General features: G+C 43.5%; 1 protein-coding gene across 2 annotated transcripts; it reads left to right on the top strand.

Annotated features, from left to right (window-relative positions):
• The first annotated feature begins 608 nt into the window (after positions 1-608).
• Positions 609-23,100, top strand: LOC103355876 (protein CBFA2T2-like). Of its 2 annotated transcripts, none has more exons than XM_008279817.1 (11): positions 609-1,016; positions 11,970-12,122; positions 12,407-12,648; positions 12,757-12,846; positions 15,209-15,393; positions 15,513-15,766; positions 17,472-17,557; positions 18,608-18,800; positions 20,299-20,367; positions 20,580-20,770; positions 21,134-23,100. In XM_008279817.1, the coding sequence occupies exons 2-11, from the start codon at positions 11,996-11,998 to the stop codon at positions 21,479-21,481; spliced, it is 1,785 nt and encodes a 594-aa protein (XP_008278039.1). In that variant the 5' UTR covers positions 609-1,016; positions 11,970-11,995; the 3' UTR covers positions 21,482-23,100. The 2 variants fall into 2 exon arrangements, with proteins under 2 accessions (XP_008278039.1, XP_008278038.1); XM_008279816.1 differs by having other exon boundaries at positions 20,580-20,782.
• The last annotated feature ends 1,401 nt before the right edge of the window (positions 23,101-24,501 follow it).

Genomic DNA, 24,501 nt, shown 5'->3' with positions numbered 1-24,501 from the left:
GAGACGAAGAGGGGAGAAGAATACCTCATTCATGCTCCTCAAGTGTCCCCCAATGGGTTGGCTGGCAAGGTAGAGCTGAGCTGGCTGCATTAAGGAACTGAGACAAAAGAGGGCTTCAGTGAAAGAGCTGAAAAAGGGAGGAAGGGGGGTGTTTGGTATAAAAACATTTTCAAGGGAGATCCCCACTTCTCTTGAAAGGGTAGAAGGGAGGGTGGAAGGAGGTGGAACTGCAAAAGACTCCCCTGTTCAGCCGACACACACACACATACAAACACTCACTTGCAGATGCACGCACACACAGACTTTTGTCTCCCTTGGCACAGCCTCTTGTTTAGCCTTTAGGTGCCAAAGCAATTAGTTATGTTAATTGCAGGGTCCATTGCCGGTGAATGCAGGTTGAATAGGGCCAGTCAGCAGTGGATGATTGGCCTGGATCCATGGGGGAATGGGTGGGGAGAAGGACTCGGAGAGCGGGTGGGGGTTGGGGGTTGTGACGTTGTCGGAGCACTCGACCCGTGATAACAGTGAGAGGACAGTGTGTGGGAAAATTGGGGAGGAGCTTGAGCTGAAAGAGAGAGAGAGACCGGGAGGGTGGGAGACTCAGAGCTTGAGAGAGCAAGCGTGAGAGCGGACGCAAATTCAATGAGAAAGAGAGGGGGAGAGAATTAAGTGAGGCGGTAGAGGCAGACTGAGCAAACGGCGATAGTGAGAGTGGTAGAGAGGGACCTTCACATGAGAGAAATCAAAACGGTAACGGCAGAAGGAAAGTAAGTGAGAGTGTGTGCAGTGTTTGCTGGTCTGCTCGGTTATCTGTCTCCATCTGGGTGCCATCTGTGTCTCTGGCTCTGGCCTTAGCCACACTGGAGCTCACATATGTGGGAATGCAAACACATGCCTGACATATGAAGGCGTGGAGTCACAGAAAGGGACAAAAAGCAAAGGATAAGAAAGCAGAAACGCTGTCACTGCAGCTGACTTTCTCCAAGGACTGAAGAGTGGACTCTACTAGAGTGGAGGTAGGAGCGAATGAGTTTCAGTCTGGATTTTTGTTTGTCTTTCTGGATATATTTTTTGTGATTAGTGTGTTTCTCTATGAGTGAGTGAGCGAGTGTGTGTACTTTTGAAAATATTGCATTTTATATGCATAGTTTGTGTGTGTGGGTTTCATCCTAATTCCCAGAGCTGCTCTGTACTGTACAGATGGTGCCTCATCCTTTCCTCTTTATCTCGTCATCCTTCTCGACAGAGGTATTAGGGAAGCTTCCTCTACCTGCGCACAGAAAACTTCTGCTGCCATATGGACAAAATTCTAATTGCTGTTGAAAAATATCTTGTTTAAGTTTAGAAATATGTGCTCGTTTATCAGCTTGCTTAGTTTCAACAAAGAATTTTTCTGCATGGCAGCTGTCCATTTTCTCTTAGGCATAATGTGGGAACATTAGCTCCAGTCAAATATTTTTAAAAGATAAGGATGTTGTAGCAATTTGACATCATGGTATGCAGTAAGATTTCCAGAAATCACAGCATTGGTGAAAAAGAAAGCAACAACATTCCCATGTCTAGCAGCCAAAAACATAAAGCCTTCTGTGGTTTCTTTATTTGTCAACATTCCCTGATGTCATCATTTTTTCCCCAAGCTGGGATAGTCATGATAGACAGACTTTTTCCTTTTTGAGTGACTTATGTGTGAATAGCAAAAACAGCGACCTCAACCAGATAAATAAACTGCAACGTGATTGGCTTTGTGTGTAAAAGGGGCTTATCTCTCTCGGTTGTCCTTTACTCAGATGGTAATCAGTTTTTCCACATGGCAAGCAGAGCAGAAGAAACTAGGTAAAGAAGACGTGTGCATCTGTTGTACAGTATCCCAGACATATGGGAAGAGCAGGGAAACTGCTGTGTCTGTCTTTCATGCTGTGCCTACATGTTACACACTGACATCAGCGGGAATGTGAATCCCAGTGCAAATGTCACATTGTTGTATTGTTGTATATTTCCCCTACGGCGTGCATATACAGTACCTAGCAGGAGAAAGTGTTTTTGTTTTTTTGTTTTTTTTTTGGTGCATGGAGAGGATCTGGTGGGAGGAGGCATGTGAGGGAGAAACAGACAGAGAATAGACAGAGACCTGGCCAGTGTCACACCAGGCCAGGCCAGTCCATCAGGGAGATAGGAGCGACTAACTGCCGGCTGCACAGTCTCAAACCAGAGACCCCTGTCTGCTCTGCTGGACTCTGTCATGCTCCTGACAACTCGCACTGTGCTGTATCTGTGTGCATGCGAGTCTTTGTGTTCGCATGTGTGTTAGTACAGAGGACAATTCAGGTTATTTTATTCAGAAATTTCAATTTGCTTCCGTTCATTCCTGAAGGATAGTAACAGTATTTGCCACGGATTTGTGCGGCTTTGAAGTTTTTGATCACATACTTGATAAGTGCATGTTTGAGTCCAAGGAAGTGAGTGTGTCTCCATGTGTGCACCAGGTGTCTTGCAGACATTGTGTCTGCTGAGCTACAAGGCTGCTTGTCTTATACCATTCTGCAGCGTTTTTTTTTCTCTCTCTTTCTCTCTCTCTCTGACCTCAAACCCAGCTGTGAAAGTGTAGTAATAAATAGAGAAACAGACCACCGTGACCCACGCTCACCATGCTATTATCTGAAGAATTCATCCACAGAATACCCCATATTTCAGCACGCACAAATACACACACACACAGAACAGAGCAGCTGCTTCAAGAGTTTGCTGCAGGAAGTGCTCTATTAGTTCCAGTGGCGACGGCTGTGATATCTGGCCCCGGGGGTTCAGTGAGAGGTTGTGCATTTGAATGTGAGTGCTTGCTTATGTGTTTGTGTGTGTGGACATGAAAGGGTCGCGTCATTTATTCAACAGAAACCGCTCAATCACTACAAGTAGCGCTCTGAATGATTGTTTCATTGTGGGGAGCGTCTCCCGACTCTGTAAACGGTCCATGTGTTGGTGAAGATGCGAAGACGTGTTTGTGTCTGTGAGCACCTGCACTCGCCCCATCCCTCCTGTTGCAGCCCCATTGACATCGTAGCCCCTCTCCTTGTGCTAAGTGAATAAGTCAGAGGTCTCTTGCAGGGGTCTGCTGACCCTTTGCGAGCCTGAGAGACCCACTCAGTGACCCAAGACAAGGACTTTATTTACTAAGCTGGTGTGATCTGAGAGGGAGTATGAGCACGTGCTTAAATGGCTGTAGAATTGCTTTTAAATGGCATCAATTCAAGCTCTGATTTGATATTTTCGCTGCTGTGTAAATAAAGGGATACCTACTTTATAGTAGTGGCTTTCCATAAAAAGGAAAAACAGGAGAATTTGTAAGGTTACTTCTAAAAGCTTTGGTATCATTTTTTTAACAAAAGGAGTCCAAAACACTGACAATAACACAGCTGCTGACAGTATTACGCAGCTCACTTATTCATCCAACATGGGAACAGTTTTTCTGGCAAAGTCCATTAAATGTTAGCATTTTCGCTGCTTCCATCAATGTACCTCAGAGATCATTGGTTAATTTAATTCTTTTCTGGGCTTACTGGTAACATAAACTCACCTTTTCTTTGCTCAAAATGATTGCCTAAGCTTTAATATTTGTGCTTTATGAGATTGTGAGATGTAAGCTACAGTCTGTATGCACATCAGGGAATCAAAACGAGTGTGTTCATGGGTAGGGTGCGGCAAAGAACGTGTTGTTTCTCGGTTTGTCAGCAGGACCAGCTACCCTCTCACATTGCACTGAGTCATTTCAATGTTAATATCCCAAATATTATGCAATGTCGCCTCAATGCCAAGTTTCCCAATACCTAACCGAGAAGGCATATGGAGACAGAAGGAACACCGATTTTCTGTGGGCACCTGTAAAAAAATCAGGATGCATTTAAACTTGTTGCAGCTTTCCTGGAAAGACAGTGTAATTTTCCAGTGCAAATCCCAAAAGGCAAGAGGTGATACTCAAGCGAGCTAAAGAAAAATAGCATGTGCTGTGTTGTTAGGTGTGTGGGTGGACAAGAAATGGGTGGCGTTGCCGTCTCTCCTTGAATTGTCTGTCATAGTCATTATTTTCTCTCTCTTTCTCTGCCTTTCCTTCTCCCTGTCTCATTCTGAGAAAGCGTGGACATAAATGGGAGCATTTTACTAACAAAAAAACACCCTGTCGACTGTGATTTGGTTGAGACTTAACACTTTAAGTACACACACAAAACACTTGCTGGAGAACATGTTAAGCTGAAGCCCCAGTGTAATCCTATGTGGCCAATGAGATGTATAATCTATGTTGTTAGGATATATACAGAAAAAAAATACAGTTTTCAGACATATGTGCGCTCAAACCCATACACAATACACATAACACAATGATAACACGCCTCTGCCCACACATTCACAAACATACACTCATCCTCCACAGCTATCTCTCTCATTCTCCACATTGTTTTGCGCACAGCTGGCCTCTTTGTTTTACTTATCTGTCTCTCACAGCGGCTGTTGAGCTCTGGTCTTTTATACAGCTGGGCTAAGCTTGCCCACAGCTCTGTTTATAGACTTCATGGACCATACTCCCCGCACATCCCGGTGTTAATTCATTGCATCACCAAAACCCGATTGTTTTGTGGAAAGGATAAAGTCCTTGTTTTACTATAGTACAGTACAGTTTGATGTATTTTGTTGTGTGTTTTTTTTTTTGTCTGCCTCCCCTGTGCTTCACTTATGAGCTCAGTGATATGAGCGCTTCCCTTTGTGGTGTTTCGCAACATGTTTGGCGAACAATGTGTTTTTGAAAGCCTGATCAGAGAAAAATGTGAACACCATATTCCTTGATATGCCACATGATTTGACAGAAAAAGATTAGACAACATATGACTAAAACACTGCATCTCAATCTTAAGAGACTTAAAACTGAAGACACTTGCCTGTCAAGCTAGGATACAATTCTCAGGATTAATGTAAAAAAAATAAAAAAAAAAGCCTAAAAGTTCAGGTAAAGTTCTAAGGATAAACTTACATGTCGACCTTACATTGTACCAACTCTCCTAGTGTGAGTAAGGAATGAAAGTGTAGTCGTCTTCAGCGTGGCACGTGGTGATCGCAACATCTGGTTGGACCTGAGCCCAGGCCATTTGGCTGTTAAAGCCTCTGACACCTGGTCTGAAACAGGCTGGCCTTAATGTTAGCTTTGTTTTTTCATGTCTGGAGCTTGTATTTTGTTTTATGGACTACTGTAACTTACTAGTTTAGACTGTGTGTTTTAGTGTGTGTGTTAAGGAAAAACAGTATTTTGCTTGGCTGCAGTTTAAGTTGATTGTCTGGCTTTATAATGTATAGGAGACACCCTGTCTTAATCCTCTGGGCTGACACAGTGATATACATCCCTGAGCGTCAGGGGAGCTCTGAAAATCTGTTCTGACCTAAGATTAAACTTGCAGGCAGTAAAAGCATATAAGGACAACGCAACTGTATTTTAATGCTGTTATGTGTCCAAAGGCTAAATGCTGCAGCTGATTGTTTTCCATATGGCGGGTTTGAGTTTAAAGTCTCTCCAGGCTCCTGATGATTGATGTGCAGGCTAACCAATTAGTTACAGAGAGGTGAGAAGGGTTGTAACCAGATAGGCAGATAATCCACTGACCCTAGAGAAATGTTGCTGGTGGGAGAGTCCGTGAGCATGTGTGTGTGTTGCATCTTTTGTGATTTGAGGTCATGATTGACGGATTTAAACTGTCCTTGTTCTGCCACTGTTGTTATTTGCGTGGATGTGTACGTGTGCCCCCGGGGTAGGCCATTTCGCAAGTGTGTGCATGTTACTTCAGGGATAACTGTCCTCACTGCTCAGCCAATGACAAACCCAACACCTGGTAAATGGGGCCAACACAGGCACGATGACACACATCCACTTCTAGCTCTATCCCTTGTGGCCCAGCTGTGTGTGACGCAGGCATGTGTCTGAATAACACACATTCATTTGACCTATTGACAATGGAGCCTGTAGCAGAGGCCAAATGCGCATGTGTGCCAGATACATGCAGTTTAACTCTTGCATTTAATGCTCCCAACATAGCAACATGGGGATCCTTTAGACAGTGTAACCACAGGACAGTTTTATTTTGTGGTTATGGTTCTTTATGAAAAAAGAAATCGCTTCAAATGTGTGTTGTCTTTTCAGAAAATTAGCAGAACGTACTCTATTCTGTAATACAGTTTCAGTTTTGCTAATATATTGATGTTTGAGTTCCCAACTTCAAAATTGCAGAAGCGATCACTGGCGGTGATGGTGGTGTTTTCGGGTGTTTTTTAAGGTCAGCGACTTCACTTCCCATCCAGTCACTCTTCTCCCAGCGGTGTGACCACATATGCACATGGACACTGTCCGTTCTCACTCTCCGACCTCAGCCAGACCTCCTCTGCTTCCAGCATCACATCACAGTACCGCTTTTTACTGCTCATTCTTAGTTTTTATGGACGACGTCTGTCTGCCTTGCCGTCCTCACTTTACTTTTCTTTTTCAGTCTGCCACTAAGTACATTTCCATCCCCGTGTCCCCTGTTTTTTTTTTTTTTTCTTTTCACTATGTGGCATTCTGGATTACAGCAGTGTTTTTGTAATTATCTCACTGAGCGATGAGGTTTTGCAAGAGCTTCTCTCACCACTGCTCTGTGACAAATTCACCTTAGGGACTGGGGTCTTCTTCACATGCGTGCATGTGAGTCCCAAAAATGTTGTCGGTCTCTTTGTCTCTTACTTCACCTCCATTTTTCTTTTCCCCATTTCACCTTTTTTTTTTTTTTTTTACAAACTTGTCCCTACGTCCTCTCTCTGGCTACATATGCAACTTTGTCTCTCGCTCCCCCCACACCCTTACTGTCAACCTTGCCACCTACCCATCGCTCCCCTTCCTAGCAGAGTGAGGAGCAGAGTGTTGACATTGGGTTTTATCCAAATATGTAGTCTACGGGGCTGGAAGGTGGTAATGAGAGCCAAGAAAAACAGCCTGGCTCTGAGTCTGACAACCAAGCTTGTCTTTCTGATGAAACCAAATGAAAACAGTATTTTCTCTCCTTGTTATTCTCCTCCCTCCCATCCTCCATCTTTCTCTCCCTGCTTGTGTTCCCCCCCCTTTCTCCACCTATGGCGCCTCTAATTTGCAGAGTAATTTCTTATTCCTGTCAGTGCTTGTTTAAAGCTCCGTACAGGCTTTACTGTGATACAACATTGGCAACATTTGGGCTGTATTGCGTTGAATAGGGACACCAGGTGAAGATTTAAGGTTAATGTAATAACTGAAATGAGTATATGCGCTCTTTAACCTTGGTTCAGGTGGAACATAGGGAGTGAAATCAGACATAAAATTCATCTGTTTTGGTTCAGTGCATAGCTTAGTTTGAAAATAATGCAGGTACAGATGTTAATTTAAAAATGAGTTTGTAACATGTAGCTGCTGCTAGATTGTGAGCCAGTAGATTGTAAAAAGTATCCCATGAGTGCATTTATGAAGACAAGTGTGCCGTTGCAACAGTTGAGGAGGTGTCAGTCCCAAGAGAGCAATAATATAAATTAAGCTGATTGAAATAAGCAGAGGGGACTCTGTTCTCCAGATTTTTTTGGGGGAAATTTGACACCATCCGCTCTGTAAAATACTTAAGTCATCGAGGCTGTTGTTTAGCTATGAGGTTATAACAGCTATCCGATGGTGAGAGAGAGAGAGAGCACTGTTGAATTATCTGTTTTATAAGTGGATGTGTTAGTGCGCTGTGTGTGTGTTTGCGTGTGCGTGGGCGGAGGTCAGGAGGGAGCACAGGATAGAGGAACAGATGTGCGCTGTATTGTGGCTGTGTGCGTGGACGGACGGGGACCAGGTGCAGCCTTTGTCTCCCCAGCATTTAAGTCCACTCGCTCGCATTCAGCTGCCTCGTGCCTCCCCTCCCCTCCCCTCCTCGCCCCCCTCCTCCTCCTTCCTCCTCCTCTCCTTGGAGGGAAGGCAGAGATGTGTGTGTGCGTTTGTGTGTCTGTGTGTGTGTGTGTGTGTAGGTTGGGACAGCCTTGGCTTAAAGGAGGAGGCTCCAGCAGTCCCTTCTGCGCTCCCCCCCTCCCCCTCCTCCCTCACAGGTGACTGTTGGAGGTCCCAGCTGGCCAGCTCTTGACTGATTAGATCCATATGGTACAGGAGGAGGAGGAGGAGAGAGAACCTGGTTCATTTTCAAATGACTGTTGTCTGCGTTTTAAGTTGAAACTATTTTTTCTTGCCTATATTACTTCGTTAGTTGGTCAAAGTGTGGCATCACTTTTTGTTTCAAATGATGAAGGAACACATTTTGAGAGATACACTTGTGTGTTGCTTTATTGAGTGTTAGAAAGTTAGTTTCTGGACACTTGTATGGGTGAAAAGCCTGACCACTTAAAAGAAAAGAGGAAAAATAAGCTTGTAGCAACTCAAGAGTTCTTATTTACATAAAAGTAGAAACACATCTGAATTGCTGCATTCATAGTATTTTTTTTTGGTCAGAAAGCTACATTGCACAAACTTCTCTTTGTTTTAATATTACATAAAACACAGCATGTATATATATTTTAGATACATGTTGTATCTAAAGCGTCCTTCTTCTTGCGCTGATTGTGCTCCGCCAGGCTGAACACTCAGCAAAACTTGCCCAATTGTAATCTTATTGATGAGAAAGCACTATTCCACCTATTTTGCGGTATTCCTCCGGCCTGTTTATGTGTGTGTCTGTACGAGTCAGCCCACATACTTGCATCATTGCATATGAATGTTCTTTTTGCTCCCTGATAAATTAGTCCAGCCTGTGTTACATCTCCCCTCACCTCATCTGCAGTGACAGCACAGAGATAGCAGCACGGCACACAATCCGCACAGCTGCCAACCTTTCACCGAGAGTTTAGACTTCAGAGTTAAAACACAAGCTTAATAAACCCTAACACTGAACACATTTATTTATACATCGCATCCAGTGTGATTTATTCCGACTGACTCACAGCAGGTTATCCATCCTCACTTCACGTAGGGAGGTAGATGAATGTTCTCAGAACTTTATTTGTCATTTCATTTCCGATTTCATTATTTAATTGACCACTTTCACAGTAGTGGCTTAACAGGGATAGGAATCATGTTCTGTTTCTCTGTCTCTCTCGCTTTTTTTTTCGGAGCCTCATTCTGAATCATCACCTGCAGAGACAGAGGCAATTAAAGCTGACTGAATGTTTTAATGCAGACGAGCGTCACCTGAAGCTGAACAAACAAGGAACACCTGGCTAGCAACAGCCATCACCACAGATGCATGTTACCTTTCCATCCCTGCAGTAACAACTGTTGTAGAAAGCAAATGAGCAAGCTCAAGTAACTTAGAGGGTGATAAAACTTTATATCATCTGCATGAGAGAGAAGAACAGCAGCACAGAATGGTATGAGCACAAAGTATAATCATATTAGGGTATATCGGCCACAGAAGGATTTTAAAAGGTTGTAGATGGAGTAGCCAGTTTTATATTCAGTGTGCACTGGTCTGTTCGCGACATTATCCCAGCGTTGTCTATGCATTGTGGCCTTTCCGTGTAATCCTGTTGATGTGTGATGCAAAGCTTTGTGTACCATCCCCTTTGTTCCATTAGAGCAAGGATGACAGGTGGCATTTAGACCAGACAAACACCCCACATCCTCCTCTCAGCCAATATTCACCTGAGTTAACATTAGACCACTTTGTGCACCGTGTGTGTGCTTTGTGGCTGCTGTGACAGCTGCTTCCCCTGACAGTCCTGCGACTATATACGAAGGACTCAGGTGCTCGCAAGCCAGATGAAGTCATCCAGCTATGTATGCTGTCTAATTGACAAGCAGAGGCAATTCTCTGTGGGCCATCAGCAATTCATGCACATACACCTGATGTCTCCTGTTTTGGCCATTACCTCTGGCGTGGCTCACAACAGGCCATCTTAAGATTCGCGAACACAGCTGCAACCTAATTTGTCAGTTCCACTGCTGAAATGGGTCGCACAATAAGGTATGTGGACAGAATGTTGCTGTCATGTGTGTTTATATTGTGTGGCGGTGTCATGTGTATCAGTCTAACACAACTGACCTTTACAAGGATGACAGTCACTTTGGACCGCTGATGGCGTGCCAACATGTCAACAAAGATCTCGTGAAAGTTGTTTAGTGCGAGCTGAACGGCAAAATTTTTTATCTGTTGCGTGTGTGTACATAAAGTTGTTTATGTGGTAACAGTGTTGACACTAAGGCCATATGCCCCGTTGATTCTGTTATTGAGATGTCAGTCTAATTTCCTGGCCATACGGACGGAGTGTGCGAGGCTGTGTGTGCGTGCTGCAGGCTGCTTCCTGCGGTGCGCTGGCAGACCGCGTGTGTGGTGGATGTGACAGTCCAAATGTCTGCGTAGATCCCTCCTTCCTGCCCCCTATGTTGGTGAACAGGTGGAGCGATGGCAGGCAAGCAAGCCACGGGGCTGAGAAAAAATAAGAGGGGACGAGGCGAGAGAGGGAGAGAGGGTGAAGAGGACTACAAAACAGAAGGAAGAACAGTCAAGGCTGTATAATGAGCTGCAGACCTGACATATGAGAAAGTGTATAGGTAAGACATGAAATGCAAATGTGCTCGAAAGATTTGCTCTCGAGGCTGCAGCAAAATGAGCATTTGGCTACATTTACATAAGTTCAAATTTACTTTTTTTTTTTTTTTGCAAATTTGATGCATTAAATTCTAGGTGTTTCTAAAGGCTCTCAAAAAAATTTACTTTTTATTCATTCAACAGACTTCTTTTGAGTTCCCGACGGCCAGCTTAAACCTTCCAGCTTAAACCTTTATAAACTAGGACCCTGTGGCTCAAGGCCATGCAGAGTTCATAGCTGTGAAAAAGATATAAAGGGTGCCATTGAAGCCAAAGCCCTAAAACCATGAAACCACATTTAAAAAGCTGCTCTCTGCTGACCCATGACCCGCGAGACCATGCTTGTCTATTAATCGTCAATTCTTGAGGCAGTTAGAAAAGTCTGATCCACTCTAAATGGAGACGGGACCCCGGCCTTCATGGATCTCCTGGAGACAAAGACAGCTTCTGATCCCGCATCTCCCCACCGCCACACCCCCCATTACACTTTCTCCATACCCCTTATCTGGTGGTCTCATTCAGCGTCAATGGCATATTGAGAAGTTGCGTTTAACATTCAAAAGCTTTGCCGATCTTGTTAGTAAAGCGTGAAATAGCCCCGTCCCTTTCGCTCTCTGTTTCTCTTTTCTTTCTTTGCCCCCCTATTTGCTGGAGGAGCTCAATGAGGGGCCATTCTTCTTCCACACAATAGACTTCTTCAGCATTTCTTCTGTTATTGATCTGAATGGATGAGAGTGAGGGGCTAAACTTTAGACATCTGGCTCTTTGATGGGGGGCAGGGTGGTTGATGCCCTGGCAGTATGTGCTGTATGATGTGAAGTGGGCAGGGGGAGGGCTGGGCATTTTTGTTTTCTTTTGTAACTATAGACGTAGAAGCTTTTGTAATGATTTTAAACCATTGAGCTGATAGGGGAAGTTAAAAGTGGTCTTTTGGTTTTCTTGCCTCACATGGACCATTTAGTGAGTTACGTTTTCTTAATTTTTTGTGGTTTCTTAAGTTATGTCATACCTGCGCGTGTGTGTGTGTGTGTGTGTGTGTGTGTGTGTGCTGTTTATTTAATATTGAAAAGATGTTACGGTTCAAAATCCTTCCATCCAGGCCGCCAGTTCATCGCAGGCAACAATGTTAACAACAATGTTGTTTACAAAATCCTCTTGCTCACATTTACTGGCAGTAGAAGTAATTTTCAGATTTATGCAGTCAGATTTGAGTAAAAACAGTGTTTTTAATTTTCGTTCACTGCTCTGCCCACAGGACAAAAACATTTTTCACAGCGGTCTGGTTTCTGACCCACAGCTGACCTCTTTCCTCTCTCTCTTCAGACAGTAGAGAGAAGAAGAGCCCTGCCATGCCCGGTTCTCCTGTGGATGCTAAGACTCATTCCAGATCAGCCCCCAGCAGCAGCTCCACTATGCCACCCCTGCCTTCTGTCAACCCCAGTGGCCCTCGTCCGGCCTCTTTTTCCACCACAGCATGTAAGAGGATTCTTAGTCTTTTTTGTAGAATTTGTCTAGTTAGTTGCATTTTCAATTTTTCTTGCCGTTTCCAATGTTTGTAATCATAATCCAAGTCTGCAGATGTGTTGTACCCGCTTGTAGTGCTTAAACTTGTGGTTTTATTCCATGTACATCTTTATTGATTGCATTGTGCTTGGAAACACAAAGTATGTTTCGTCATACAATTAGGCTGAGAACATCTGGCCACTGTCCCCAGGGATTGCATTAATTTCTCCCCCCTTCTTCTCACCTCTCCTCCCCAGTGACCAATGGGAATCATCATTCCCCACCAACCCTGAATGCAGTGCCATCTCCACCGCAGCGTTACAGCAACGGACCATCCTCTTCCTCTTCCTCATCACTGGCTAACCAGCAGCTGCCGGCCACCTGTGGGGCTCGCCAGCTGAGCAAGCTGAAACGCTTCCTGACCACGCTGCAGCAGTTTGGCAATGACATTTCTCCTGAGATTGGAGACAGCGTCAGAAGCCTAGTCCTTGCCCTTGTGGTAAATTCTTTATCTTGTTGTAAGATTAAAAAGAAAAAACTGAAGCACTGTCTCGAAGGAAAGTTTTTCTTCTCTACCGTTTTAACCATAACTTTTCCTGTCCCCTAGAATTCAACAGTTACCATTGAGGAGTTTCACTCACGGCTTCAGGAGGCCACAAACTTCCCCTTACGGCCTTTTGTTATTCCTTTTCTCAAGGTAAACATACCTTCACCCTCCTCTCCTATCTTCCTATGTTTGCCTTGTTTTAGTCGGTTGGATTACTTCCTTTTCTCTGTGCAGCAGCAGTTTTCTTCCCTCTTTCAGTTAAGTTTACACTACACCTGATGGTCAGCCTGCTGCCTGTCCTGTCTGCTGCACTATTAACTACAGAATAACGCATGATAAACAAAAGGTCATTCACATCAACGTAACCACAGTTCAGGGTGATCTGAATAATCCATGAGTAATCACAGCACAGCTTGAAAGTTATGATGGAAAGCAAATAAATCCATTACACTCTGCTACAGTATTTCCAGGATTCAGTGTTTAGGTCTATAAATTGGCCGCTTATTCCAATTGAATAACTACTTCTCATAGCAGTGTTATACTTTACACATCTGTGAGTACACGAGGGTCCGCTAGAGTCTAAGTTGTGTAAATTTTGTCATCTGTGGACATCTGCAAGAGTCCCCATGGACTCCTCTGCAGACATCTGTGAGCAGCCCAAAATTTGTGTCCGCTTGGCAACGCTGATCTACTGTGCATATATGGGAAGTGTAGACTCCAAGCAAACTCAGACAAACTAGAAAAGTTGCATATTTAAAAACAATCACAAGCTGTTCGTTTGTGTGTTAACAAGGAAATTTTAATGCCAGCTTCAGCAGTTCAAAATAACTGTCAAGATTTGCGTGTTGACTTGACTAACAACAGATGAGTGTGTGTTAAACAGCCTCTTGAGCCCCTTTGTAACCAGGGGAGTCTGCAAGAGTATACTTTTTAGGAGCTCCCCTCAGTAAAGCAGCCCATAAATCTTCAGTCAGTTGTACTGCTACACTTCAAGCAGGCGAAAGCTGCCCTTTTTTCCACACCTCTTACTCACCTTTGGAGCCCTTCCATCTGTCTGTCTGAGGAGGCTGAGACAAGAATCCTCTGTTCCCCTCCTTCTACTAATTTATTACAAGGGTGTGGGCTCCCCACAACTTAACTCCAACTCTTTGAGCGTCGGCTCTCTTAAGAAAGAGATGGGACAGATGGGCCAAAGTCTGTGAAGGAAGTGGAAAAGAGAGAGAGGTGGGTGAGGAGGAGCGAAGGAAAAGTGGGAACTCGGAAGTGTGAAACATGCCTATAAAGTGTTCCCTTCCCTTTTTATGGTCTCCAGTACGCCATATGGAGCCGCTGTCCCGTTAAAAGAGCATTCAGCTGCCAAGGCGCCGCCAATCTAGCATCCGCCCCGCTGAACCCCAGAGAGCCCTGTGCTCAACTGACACACAGCACATGTGTCCGCTAGCTGGGGCCCCAGGGAAAGAAGGGATGCAGAGGAGCATGGGAGACAGGCTAGGGAGAGCAGAGGGGTGTCATGGAGAGTAGACTATAAAGTATCAGCATCTTTAGGGAAATAAACAAGAGATGCTAAAAGCTTCATTTAACTGAGGCAGAAAAGAAAAGACTGGATTCAACGGAAAGGGGGTCTGAGGTTTACAGAATTTGCTACACGATGGTGGAAAGTGCAATGTGATAGGAGGAGGTCTGTCGCAAAATGAGAACGGTATGGTTATTTAGTTGGTTGCTCAAGAGGAGGGAGAAGAGGGAGTGAGGAAGTGGTGTAATTGCAAACACACTGCAGTCTGTTCCTAATTAGGGAAATGCAGGGAACAAAAGCAAGATGGAAAGATTCGGCGGAGACAGTCATAGATAAATATAAAAAAAAAACATTGAGAGGGCAAGAAATAAAGGAGAAACAGAGCCTGTATATAATTTGTTTTGAAATGTTTCTAAGCCTCTGTATCATCATGCATACCTTTGCTGTGACCAACATATTGTGCTAAGCACTGCATGATATTTGCAACCAACGTCAGCAGCAGCTTGGAAAGCACTGCCATTTTCATTTGAATTAGGAAAGCCGCCGGCACAGAACAACACCCAGACCCAGATCAAGCCTTACAGCCAGGTCTCGAGGAGTCAAAACCCCTTTTCTCAAAGCCAGGCGTCCTCCCCAGGAGGCAGATCCGCACTGTGTCTCTGAGCTCTGTTGCAACATGGTGGTGGCCTGTCTTGGACAGTTTAGGCTTGTTTGCTCCAAAGCTCCCCTCATGTTTTTCACAGATATGCAGCCGGCTGTTTGTCTTTGTCTGCCTTGTCTGTCTCTGAATGAGTGTGTGAGGTATGATTGACATGACACTGAATATCTCAGTGACAAAGCACTGACAAAAGAGATGAATACGTGTGAACTGGTAAAACGATGCTCTATGGAAAAAGTATGTTGTTTTTTTTGTTTTGTTTTGTTTTTTTCAGATTTCCCCCTTTGGAGATATCTGGAAATTAGAATGAAACCTCACAAGTATGATTTATTTCTTGCTAGGCAAACCTACCCCTGCTGCAGAGGGAGCTGCTCCACTGTGCACGGGCAGCCAAGCAGACCCCAGCCCAGTACCTGTCCCAGCATGAGCACCTCCTGCTCAGCACCACTCTGGCCTCCTCTCCAGACTCTTCTGAGCTGCTGATGGAGCCCCCTGAGACTGGGACTAAGAGACATAGCCCCAGCAGGTGAGCTAAAAGCACAAAAAGCTGCTTCTCTGAAGACATATAACCTCTTATATGTTAATAGAAAAAAACTTAAATACACTTTTAATTTGAGAAATAAGGCACTGCTCCCTCCTGTTCAGGGCTAAAGAGAACGGGTTCCACGAGCGTCCGCCTGTAGCCATGGAGCCTGCTGCCAAAAGGATTTGTACCATCAGCCCTGCTCCCCGACACAGCCCTGCCCACCCCCTCCCCCTCACGGCCCAGCTCCACCCGACCCCACCACCCTTGCAGCACTACGCCCTGGATGACATTGCAGCGCCACACATCCTACACCGTGAGCACAGCCAACGTGTGCTGGAGATCCGCGAGCTCAAAGACAGGCCCAGACTTCCTGGTATGTGATGCAAAACCCAATATCATATTCATAAAATTATTCTTTGGCCAGTTTTTAAAAACAATTTTTCTAAGTGTTTCATTATTGTGTGTGATGAGGAGGTGATGAATCATCCTAACACTAAGTACTTAATCTGACTCTTCACAGTAGCCTGAATGCAAGTGGCTGATAAACATGTTTAGAAATTACCATACCTGCATGAAAACAGACACACTCACTCCTTCTGTCACTCTCTCTCTCTCTCTCTCTCTCTATATATATATATATATATATATATATATAAATATGCGATAATGGGTGGTCTGTGCGTTTGTGCTGCCAGGCCCCGTATATCTCTGGAGTCCACATATGTGTATAAACAGAGCCATACTGTCCAGGCGGGGAGGGTTTGGATCAACTCTGGTGTATATCTACCCTCCATTTGGGGCTTGTCAGCACTCAGTGGAAACAGCAGTAGCTCACAGACGAAGGCGCACACAGACACACACCTTGATATGTTCATGGTAGAGGTGCTGTGTTTACGAGGCCTTAGTCCCTTGTCTGACAGCCTCCCGCCCGCCTGCCGCCACTTAACTCATAGGCACACACACACACACACACACACACACACACACACACATGCATAAACACATCAGTCCACACACTTGTGGCTTTGAACTGATGAACACTGATGAGAACCAGAAGGAGAGAAGATGTTGAGGAGAAGGCGAGTGAGTGTGTGTGTGTATGAGGGAATCATTATTCTCTTCAGCAGGCCTTGTGTGCATGTGGCCTTTTGTTGGCTGTTTCTTACCCAATTTTAAGACAATGTGGTTTGCATCATTGTAGATTGTGTGTGTGTGTGCGCGCCTTATTGCAGCGTCTGCGTTTATGGACATGTATCAAGATGTTTTTGGTCTCTACTTGAGCTTGTGTGTGCAAACTGTTATTACTGGTAAATGTATAATTAGATATTACTTAGGTCAGGGTGTGATGACTGAACAGGAATCAGATAGTTAAGTTGCGTGTTTGTGTGTGTGTGTGTGTGTGTGTGTGTGTGTGTGTGTGCGCGCGCACATGGTTGTAATGGTCCACAGTGAGTGTCAGAACGGCTGGTTGTGTTTAGAAGTGGAGCCACTCCACTCAGCCTCAGTGTCTCCCTACTGGAATGCTGTGAGCTCCAGGAGGGGAGGTGCCAAGGGAGAAGTTTGGGGTGTGTGTGTGTGTGTGGTTGACAGCTGACTTCCAGATGTGCACAGGCTCCAAGTGCTGAAGTCTGTTTTGCATCACAGGCTATGATTTTTTTTTTCTTTTTCTCTTTCACTCCACCTTTGTTGCTCACTGTCTCTCAGTCTATCTTGCATCTTTTGTCACTTATTCTTTTTGTTCCACCTTCACCTCAGCTCATTCCTGTCACTCTTTTGATTTGTGCCAGTGTTGCCTTTGATTTTTAGTTCATGTGTGTGCTACATGAGAAAAGAGTACACACTGATAATTTTTGTTCTCAAACATTCAAGAAAATGATCATGTTCCAATCTTTGAGTTAATGTTTCTCTTTGTGTGTGTATGTGTGTGTGTGTGTGTAATCTTAACAAAGCACAGATTGACCATATATAGGCATACACACACACACACCTTTCACTCTCTTACTGTCACTTCTGGTCTTGCATTAAGAAGAATGTTAATCATGTTGGCCTGTGGTCTGTCTTGTGTGTGTTTTAATCAGGCACTAACGGGGGCTACCGTGAAGAGCCGGTGGACCACAGACTGACAGACAGAGAGTGGGCTGATGAATGGAGACATCTGGACCATGTAAGTCTACAGACAGGCAACACTACTGCTAATGGTTTGTGATAAAGAAAGAATGTAATTTGTCTTACAGAAGTCCTTGCAAATTATCACAGCTTGAAAGCAAAGATAAATCAGGACTACTTTTAAAAATACATAAAGGGTTCTTAGCTGTAATTAATCTAGTGTCATTTATAATGTGAACACATTGGAATTGATGCTTAATGCAGCCGCTATAAGCCATTAATAAGAGCAACGTATGGGTTGCTTGATTGTTGGAAATCTGAGCTCAACACAAGTCTTTGCTTGTCTTTTTAGCATGACCTTCACTTCACTAGGAAGACTTTTCGAATGCTGCAGGCAACGTCTTCTTAACATTTACAACTGCAGACTTTATGGATGGTAGAACCTGTGATTTATTACTGTTTATCACTACAGGTGACGGACAAACTTCTTCTAATAGCTCATTAGAAATTGAGAAACCCAAGACCTTGTCATACTAACATTAATAGCTGCATATCTGATAACTTATTCGCCCAAAACCCCAAATATTAACTAATTACTGCTTAGAAACATAATGTTGTTGCAAAAAATAACTGGAACATTTACTGTATTTTTCTGTATACATTTGTACTATGTAAGCCAGTCAAACTCTGTAAGTTAGGAAATGGTTATGCAAAAATAGGTCTGCATATGCCAAAGTTATTAAGCAGTTTATAAATGGACTTTGGATAAGATGTTCCAGAAGTCTTCCCCAGAGACTAAGTGTTCAAACAGTCCACTGGGCAGGTTTCCCTCATGAATTTATATTCTAGCTTGAAAGATACGAAAAATGCTGTGATTCGCTTATTAAAAGTTTGTGTTGATACTGAAACAGGCATTTAGGTTTTGCTGCTCATTGGGAAGTTTTTCTTATCGTTTCATTGTATTGTGCCTTTTGCAGCCATTAGCAAGCATCAAACCAAAACAGTGACCTGCAATTACATTGCTTTTAATGATCCAAATTTTTTTCCAGTGCATCTGAAAGCAAACTCAATCCGTAAAACACTGTGTGTCATCTCCTTGGTCATCTAGGTGTTGAATTGTATTGTGGACATGGTGGAAAAGACGCGGCGGTCAGTGAGCGTGCTCAGACGATGCCAGGAGTCAGATCGCGAAGAGCTAAACTACTGGAGACGGCGTTCAAGCGAGCAGGAGGATCCACGCAAAGGAGGCTCGGGCTCCACTCCGTTCTCCAAAACACACAGCCCCCATTCTGCAGAGTCGGGTGGGTACCTTTATTTACAGGAGTTTCCATGATTGCTGCTTATTATTCTTCATATGAGAAGACAACCTCATGATCCTACAGATGAGGTCAAACTAATGTAAATCAGTCATCTTTTATACAAACTTCTTATTTAACCTGGTGGTAGTAGTAATATTGAGCTATGTAGATGATTAAATAAGTGTTTACATTTTTAATCCTGAACTTGTGCCATAAAAGAGCAAGAGAGTGAACAGAATTTTGTTTGTATGCTCCATGAATTGAGTTTTGGATGCTGGACGCTGCTTTGAGCATCGCTGGTTCATTTCTCTTTGTTGGTTCGAGGTGATGACAGGAATCTCAGGGACAGATATTTAAATGTAACTGAGGAATATTTTTTCCTTTTCTTTTCAATGTCAGTGAAAAGATCTTTGATATGAATAAGCATCATAGATGAGCATTAATCTTACTCTGTGAAAAACAGATGTGTTGGCCAGGAACGTGTAACCATTGGCAATTCACTTAGGGATGCTGATTGTAGATACAGTTACAAGCCCGGCCCAAATGTCTAGTATATTCTGAATAACAAGATAGAACGATTTGGACATCCTGCAATAATTTGGATGATACCAAAGTCTGAACACAAACCAGGACAGATTCTCATCTCTTTCATTCTCATTACATCATCTAGTGGTGGTTAATAGAATTGCGACTAAGTCACATGTCAGTATCTCGGCGAGTCTTTCCACAGTTAGTCCCCCAGTCTGCTGTGTACTGGCAGTGTTCTCTCTGTGTGCCAGCCTTGCCATCCCCCTGCTGCTCCATAGTCACAGACAGGTGCCAGGACTGGCCTCCGCCATATCGGCCACAGAAGGGCCGTCCTGCCGTCCTGCAGGCTCAGAGACCCAGAGCTGGCTGACTCGCCAGAGCACCATCTGGGCCCCCAGCCGGAGAGCCTGCCTGCTTTGCCTGGGCTTGGGCTGCGGTAGTGGGGGTGTATGAATGCTTGGTGTAAGAGAGGGGATGTAAATTAAGGCGAAAAGAGAAAGCTGTGGTGAGGCAGGACATGAGAGATGTGGGGGGGAAGAGGAGATGAGCCAGGCAGCAGTGTTGGAGAGGCAGAGCCTCAGTAGCAACACAGAAATGAATTGGGATGCAGGGAGAGAGATTTGAGGGAACAGTCAGAATATTGACACAGCTTGTTGGTCTGCAGTTCCCTCCAAGCCAAACACATTCCTTTCTAAAGCTGTCAGATCTTGGATCAGTCCAAGACTCTGATAACCAACAATTACATTGGTTGTGTGGCCTAGATATGCGGACATGTTTGCTTCAGTGACAAAATACACGATTAGATGACAAAGAAAGCTTTGCTGCCCGGCTGCGTGGCCTTTCTTTCTCCGCACCTGTTACCTCGATTGATCTGTCAGTCCCAGTGTCAGCCATTATTTAAAAAATTAATCATTTTATTATCTTTATAAGCCCTGGCAGGTGCTAATCCCTTCTGTCTCTGCCCTCCCCGCAGACTCCCAGCGTGACTTTGCTCCACGGCCAGGCTCAGCTTACGTTACAGATGAGATCTGGAGGAAAGCTGGTAAGAACACCATAAAAATGTCACTTTTCCAGGCCTCTCTAACACAAGGGTAGTCATGACATGTTTGACTCTACCAGTAATTAGCAAGAAAAATATGTTTGATGTAATGTATTTCCACGTTTAACAGACTACTGTATGCTTTATTCACGTTGCTGTACAGAGTGCAGACAAGGTGAGCTAAACTTAAACCACTCCTCTCCCCTCATGTATAGAAGAAGCAGTAAATGAAGTCAAGCGTCAGGCCATGGACGAGGTTCAGAAAGCAGTAGCAGAGGCCGAGCAGAAGGCGTTCGAGATGATTGCTGCCGAGAGAGCTAAGATGGAAAAGACTCTGGCTGAGGCGAAGAGGAAGGCTCAAGAGGATGCCATCCTGGTCATCAATGAACAGGAGGATTCCAGTGAGGTGAGAAAAGATGTAGGTTGTGGAAATTTTACAATATCTAGGCAGCCCTGCATGACGGAGCAAACGCACGGCTTTTTATGAAAAGCTTACAATATACAAACTGAGTTAAAGCTGCTATGAGCAACAATAAAATATTCAGAGTGAAATAAAGAATTAATAATGGAACAGATTACTGTTGCTTGCAAATGCAACATGTTAGCTTAATGTCAGTGTTGTATTTACTTGTTTTGACTGCCCCCAAATGACCAAAAGACCAAAATCACTTACAGAGAATGTAGAATGCAGAATGAGGATGCATTGAAGATACATGCATATAGTAGACACACATGAAAAACTTACCATCTGCCTTCCCTTTCTCTGTAGTGTTGCTGGAACTGCGGCCGCAAAGCCAGCGAGACATGCAGCGGCTGCAATGCCGCTCGCTACTGCGGCTCCTTCTGCCAGCACAAAGACTGGGAAAGACATCACCTCATCTGCAGCCCAGGACTTCAAGCTCAGCCCAAACCAGTTTCTGCCATCACTGCAAGCAGGGTAGCTGCTGTGGCCACAGCGGCGGCAGCAGCTGGTGTGTCTCCTCTCGGTCTGGCAGGGGTCAAAGCTCCTGACAGTGTGCCTTCAGTCTCCAGTCCAGGTGGAGAGAAGGCTTCAGCGGCCTCTCGCTCCTCCACCCCCTCCACCCCCGCCTCCGCCCCAGAAACCAACGGACACTAGGAGGCAACGGACTTAAGCAGTTAACGTGTCATCTTCGCTTACGGGGAAAGAATTGAATCAGTGGCATGAGGGAACTATTTGTGGGTTAAGTTAGGATAACAGATTTTTCATCATACTCTTTGGCAGATAAAAACGGACAGATTATGGATGACTGTTTGAGTGATATGTCAACTGGGACTTTGGCTTTGGCAGAGAACAGAAGGACTCGTCTCGAATGCATCCATTGGATGAACAGATCTCCCTAACAGATGGAAACGTGTTTCTCATCGTCCAAAACCCCAAATCTTGGATCTGTGAGGGGTGGGAAAAAAAACAAAAAAAACCCAACAAACTGATGATTGATCTCAGTTTATCTCTGGCTGCAGGGAGAAAGTTAAAGAAGGAAGGCATATGAGAAAAGACAAAGGAGATTTAAAAAAAACAAAACAAAACAGTGAGTTATAAAGACACTCTCCCTACCCCCTCCACGAATCAATATCCTCACTTTGTTGTGTATTAATTTAAGAGGGAGGTGGTGGTAAATGTATAACAGTGTAATAGTTCCAGCCCTAAAGCGCCTGTCTTTGTCCTGTAGGAAAACTCTGCCAGTAGACCACACGAGAGTTGTCTCTGCAGCTCCCCTGTATACATAAATATTCGCTCGCCAACTTCTTGTCAGATTGTCATATGTGTGAATGCGTGTCAAACAGTCGTGCCGTCAGTGAATATTGTAAAGCATATTATTATTTTTTGTCAAAGCAATATTAAAATGAAGTGTTTCAGGTATTTCAAGCCGTTTCTGCATCACCAAAGTTTTCAGTCACTAAAGAGAGAGTCATTGTCATTGCCTGTAACTGTCTTTGTGAAAAAGAGAAAATACTACACTAACCACCCACACACAGACACACACGATATCTACGTTTATAATGAGTTTAACTAAGAAACTCTGCTCGCTATTTTCTCATTTCTGATCATCTTCAGAGAACAGAAGAAAAAAAGGTGATGGTGAATGGATCAAGTAAGCACAGGAACATTCAGTTCTGACTTTTATTCTGGTTGCAGTTTCACTTTGGCAATTGTTCGCATCACCAGCTGTGTTCGACAGGGTCACATGTTGCTCCAGATTGTCCACCATTGCAATATGTGCATCAGAAGCCAAGAGTGATTTGTTATACATATTTTCCAGTGCTGTTTCCAACAAAAGTAGTGACAAAGCATGAAAAGGAAGTCATTTCTACTCTATTTGAAATCATCTACGGGGGAGAAAATTCTCGCCGAAGCCTACATTGCCGTGGTGCAGGTACCGAGCAGTGACTCTGTCCCACAGAGAATCTCAGGAGCTAAACTGTATTTGTATGTACAGATCATTCTTGTTCTTTTGTCGCAGTTAGGTTAAAGTCAAACATTTAGTGAGGAACTTTTGATTTATCGTTCTCTGCTGTTACAACCAAGATGTTCTTGTTTTTTTGTTTGTTGTAAGATGACTTTGTAAAGAATATTATGAGAGAATTCTTTTATTTTGTGAGCCACAATTTTTCCCCCTTCATTCTTTTAACATGTTCTTTTGTTATGAGGCATAACTTCATATGAAAAACATATCTTGACATGAAGTATGAAATAAAGTAGAATTACTTAAAAAATGTTTGTAGTTTTTTTCTGTGCTTGTCTTCACCTTAGAAATATACAATGAAATGAAAGTGAACCCAATCATCATATCATAAATCATGGTTTTAAATAAATAAGGCCCAATAATATAGATCTCAAATTAAAATGTGAAAAATTGTGAAAAGGTGTTATTTGGAAACGTTTATAAACTTCCACAGTTGGTAGGTTTCAGAAATAAATGTCAGATCACTATAATCTAAAAAATATTCAGTTGTATTTATTTTATTTCAGTTTTATTAGGTTTAAGGGTTTCAGAAAAAAGAAAAAACCTCTGCAACACCACTAAATAAAAGTGCTTCTTTATATCCTCTTAAGTGTCTTTTTTCTGCATTATTTCCTTTAAAGAGGTTAAAATCTTAGAATGAGTCACATGATGCACGTTTGCAGCACTGCACGAGCTAAATTGTTGAGTTGAGGTTCCTCCAAAAAGCCATGTTAGTCTCTTAAATTTTGCATCCTCTTTGTCCCCCTGAAGCTGTGAATCATTTAGTGACTCCTAATTAAACATTCAAGAGACATCTTTGAATTCAGGTATGAAGTAATGAGGAGGCTTTTGGTGAGATTGAATTACTGTGAGGTGGGTGGAAATTCTTTCATGTATAATGTATGCTGATTTCCTCCTCTGCAGTTAATTCATTTTCTGGCCTGATTATGTTGAAGGTCGTTATTAAAGGTAACAGTCGCTGTGGGAGATGATTGGCTTCTATGTTTTAACAAAATATTAATTCAATTAAAAGCAGGCAGGCAGAAAGCTGCAATATCATGTATCGCCACAAGGTGACATTATAAGCTATGTGTTGATAAGCGAACTGCCAAGTTAGAGGATGCTGTAAATAGGTGAGTTAATGCAGACAAAGTTACCCAGAAATGCCTTTATAGAATTACTCTGCTTTTCCATTGGTTCCTAAAGTAGCAATATGAGTATGTAGTAGAAGGAAAATATATTTGATATTTTTAAGTTTCACAACTAAACAGGGCAGTGAGGCTAATATGTGATGTGTCAAGCTGTAAGGAGTGTTTTAATGTTAAAGCTGATCCACATGGGACTAAAGGAAACTGCCTTACGTGCTGTTTGGAGGCTCCATGTATACGTATGTCATGCATCTTAGGAGCTTGTCATACAGTTTGTTTACCATCAAAGATATTTCTCTACAATCTTATTAGTAACCACAGGTGCAAGGTGTAGCAGTGTCAACACACCCCATGAATAGCACATTGTGAAACACTTTACAAGACTAAATAATACATTGAAATTATTACTGAAGCAGAAGTACTTCACCAAATGTCCTTGAAGTGTAGAGAGCATCGACCTGTGATTATATAATATTAGACTATTAATTTTGACCATGCATGTTGTAGCTGGCCGGTTCGCGTCC

Source organism: Stegastes partitus, unplaced genomic scaffold, assembly GCF_000690725.1.
Source record: "Stegastes partitus isolate 25-593 unplaced genomic scaffold, Stegastes_partitus-1.0.2 Scaffold171, whole genome shotgun sequence".
Lineage (NCBI taxonomy): Eukaryota > Metazoa > Chordata > Actinopteri > Pomacentridae > Stegastes > Stegastes partitus.
The sequence above is the reverse complement of the archived record's forward strand: the minus strand, read 5'-3'. Positions and strand labels throughout refer to the sequence as shown.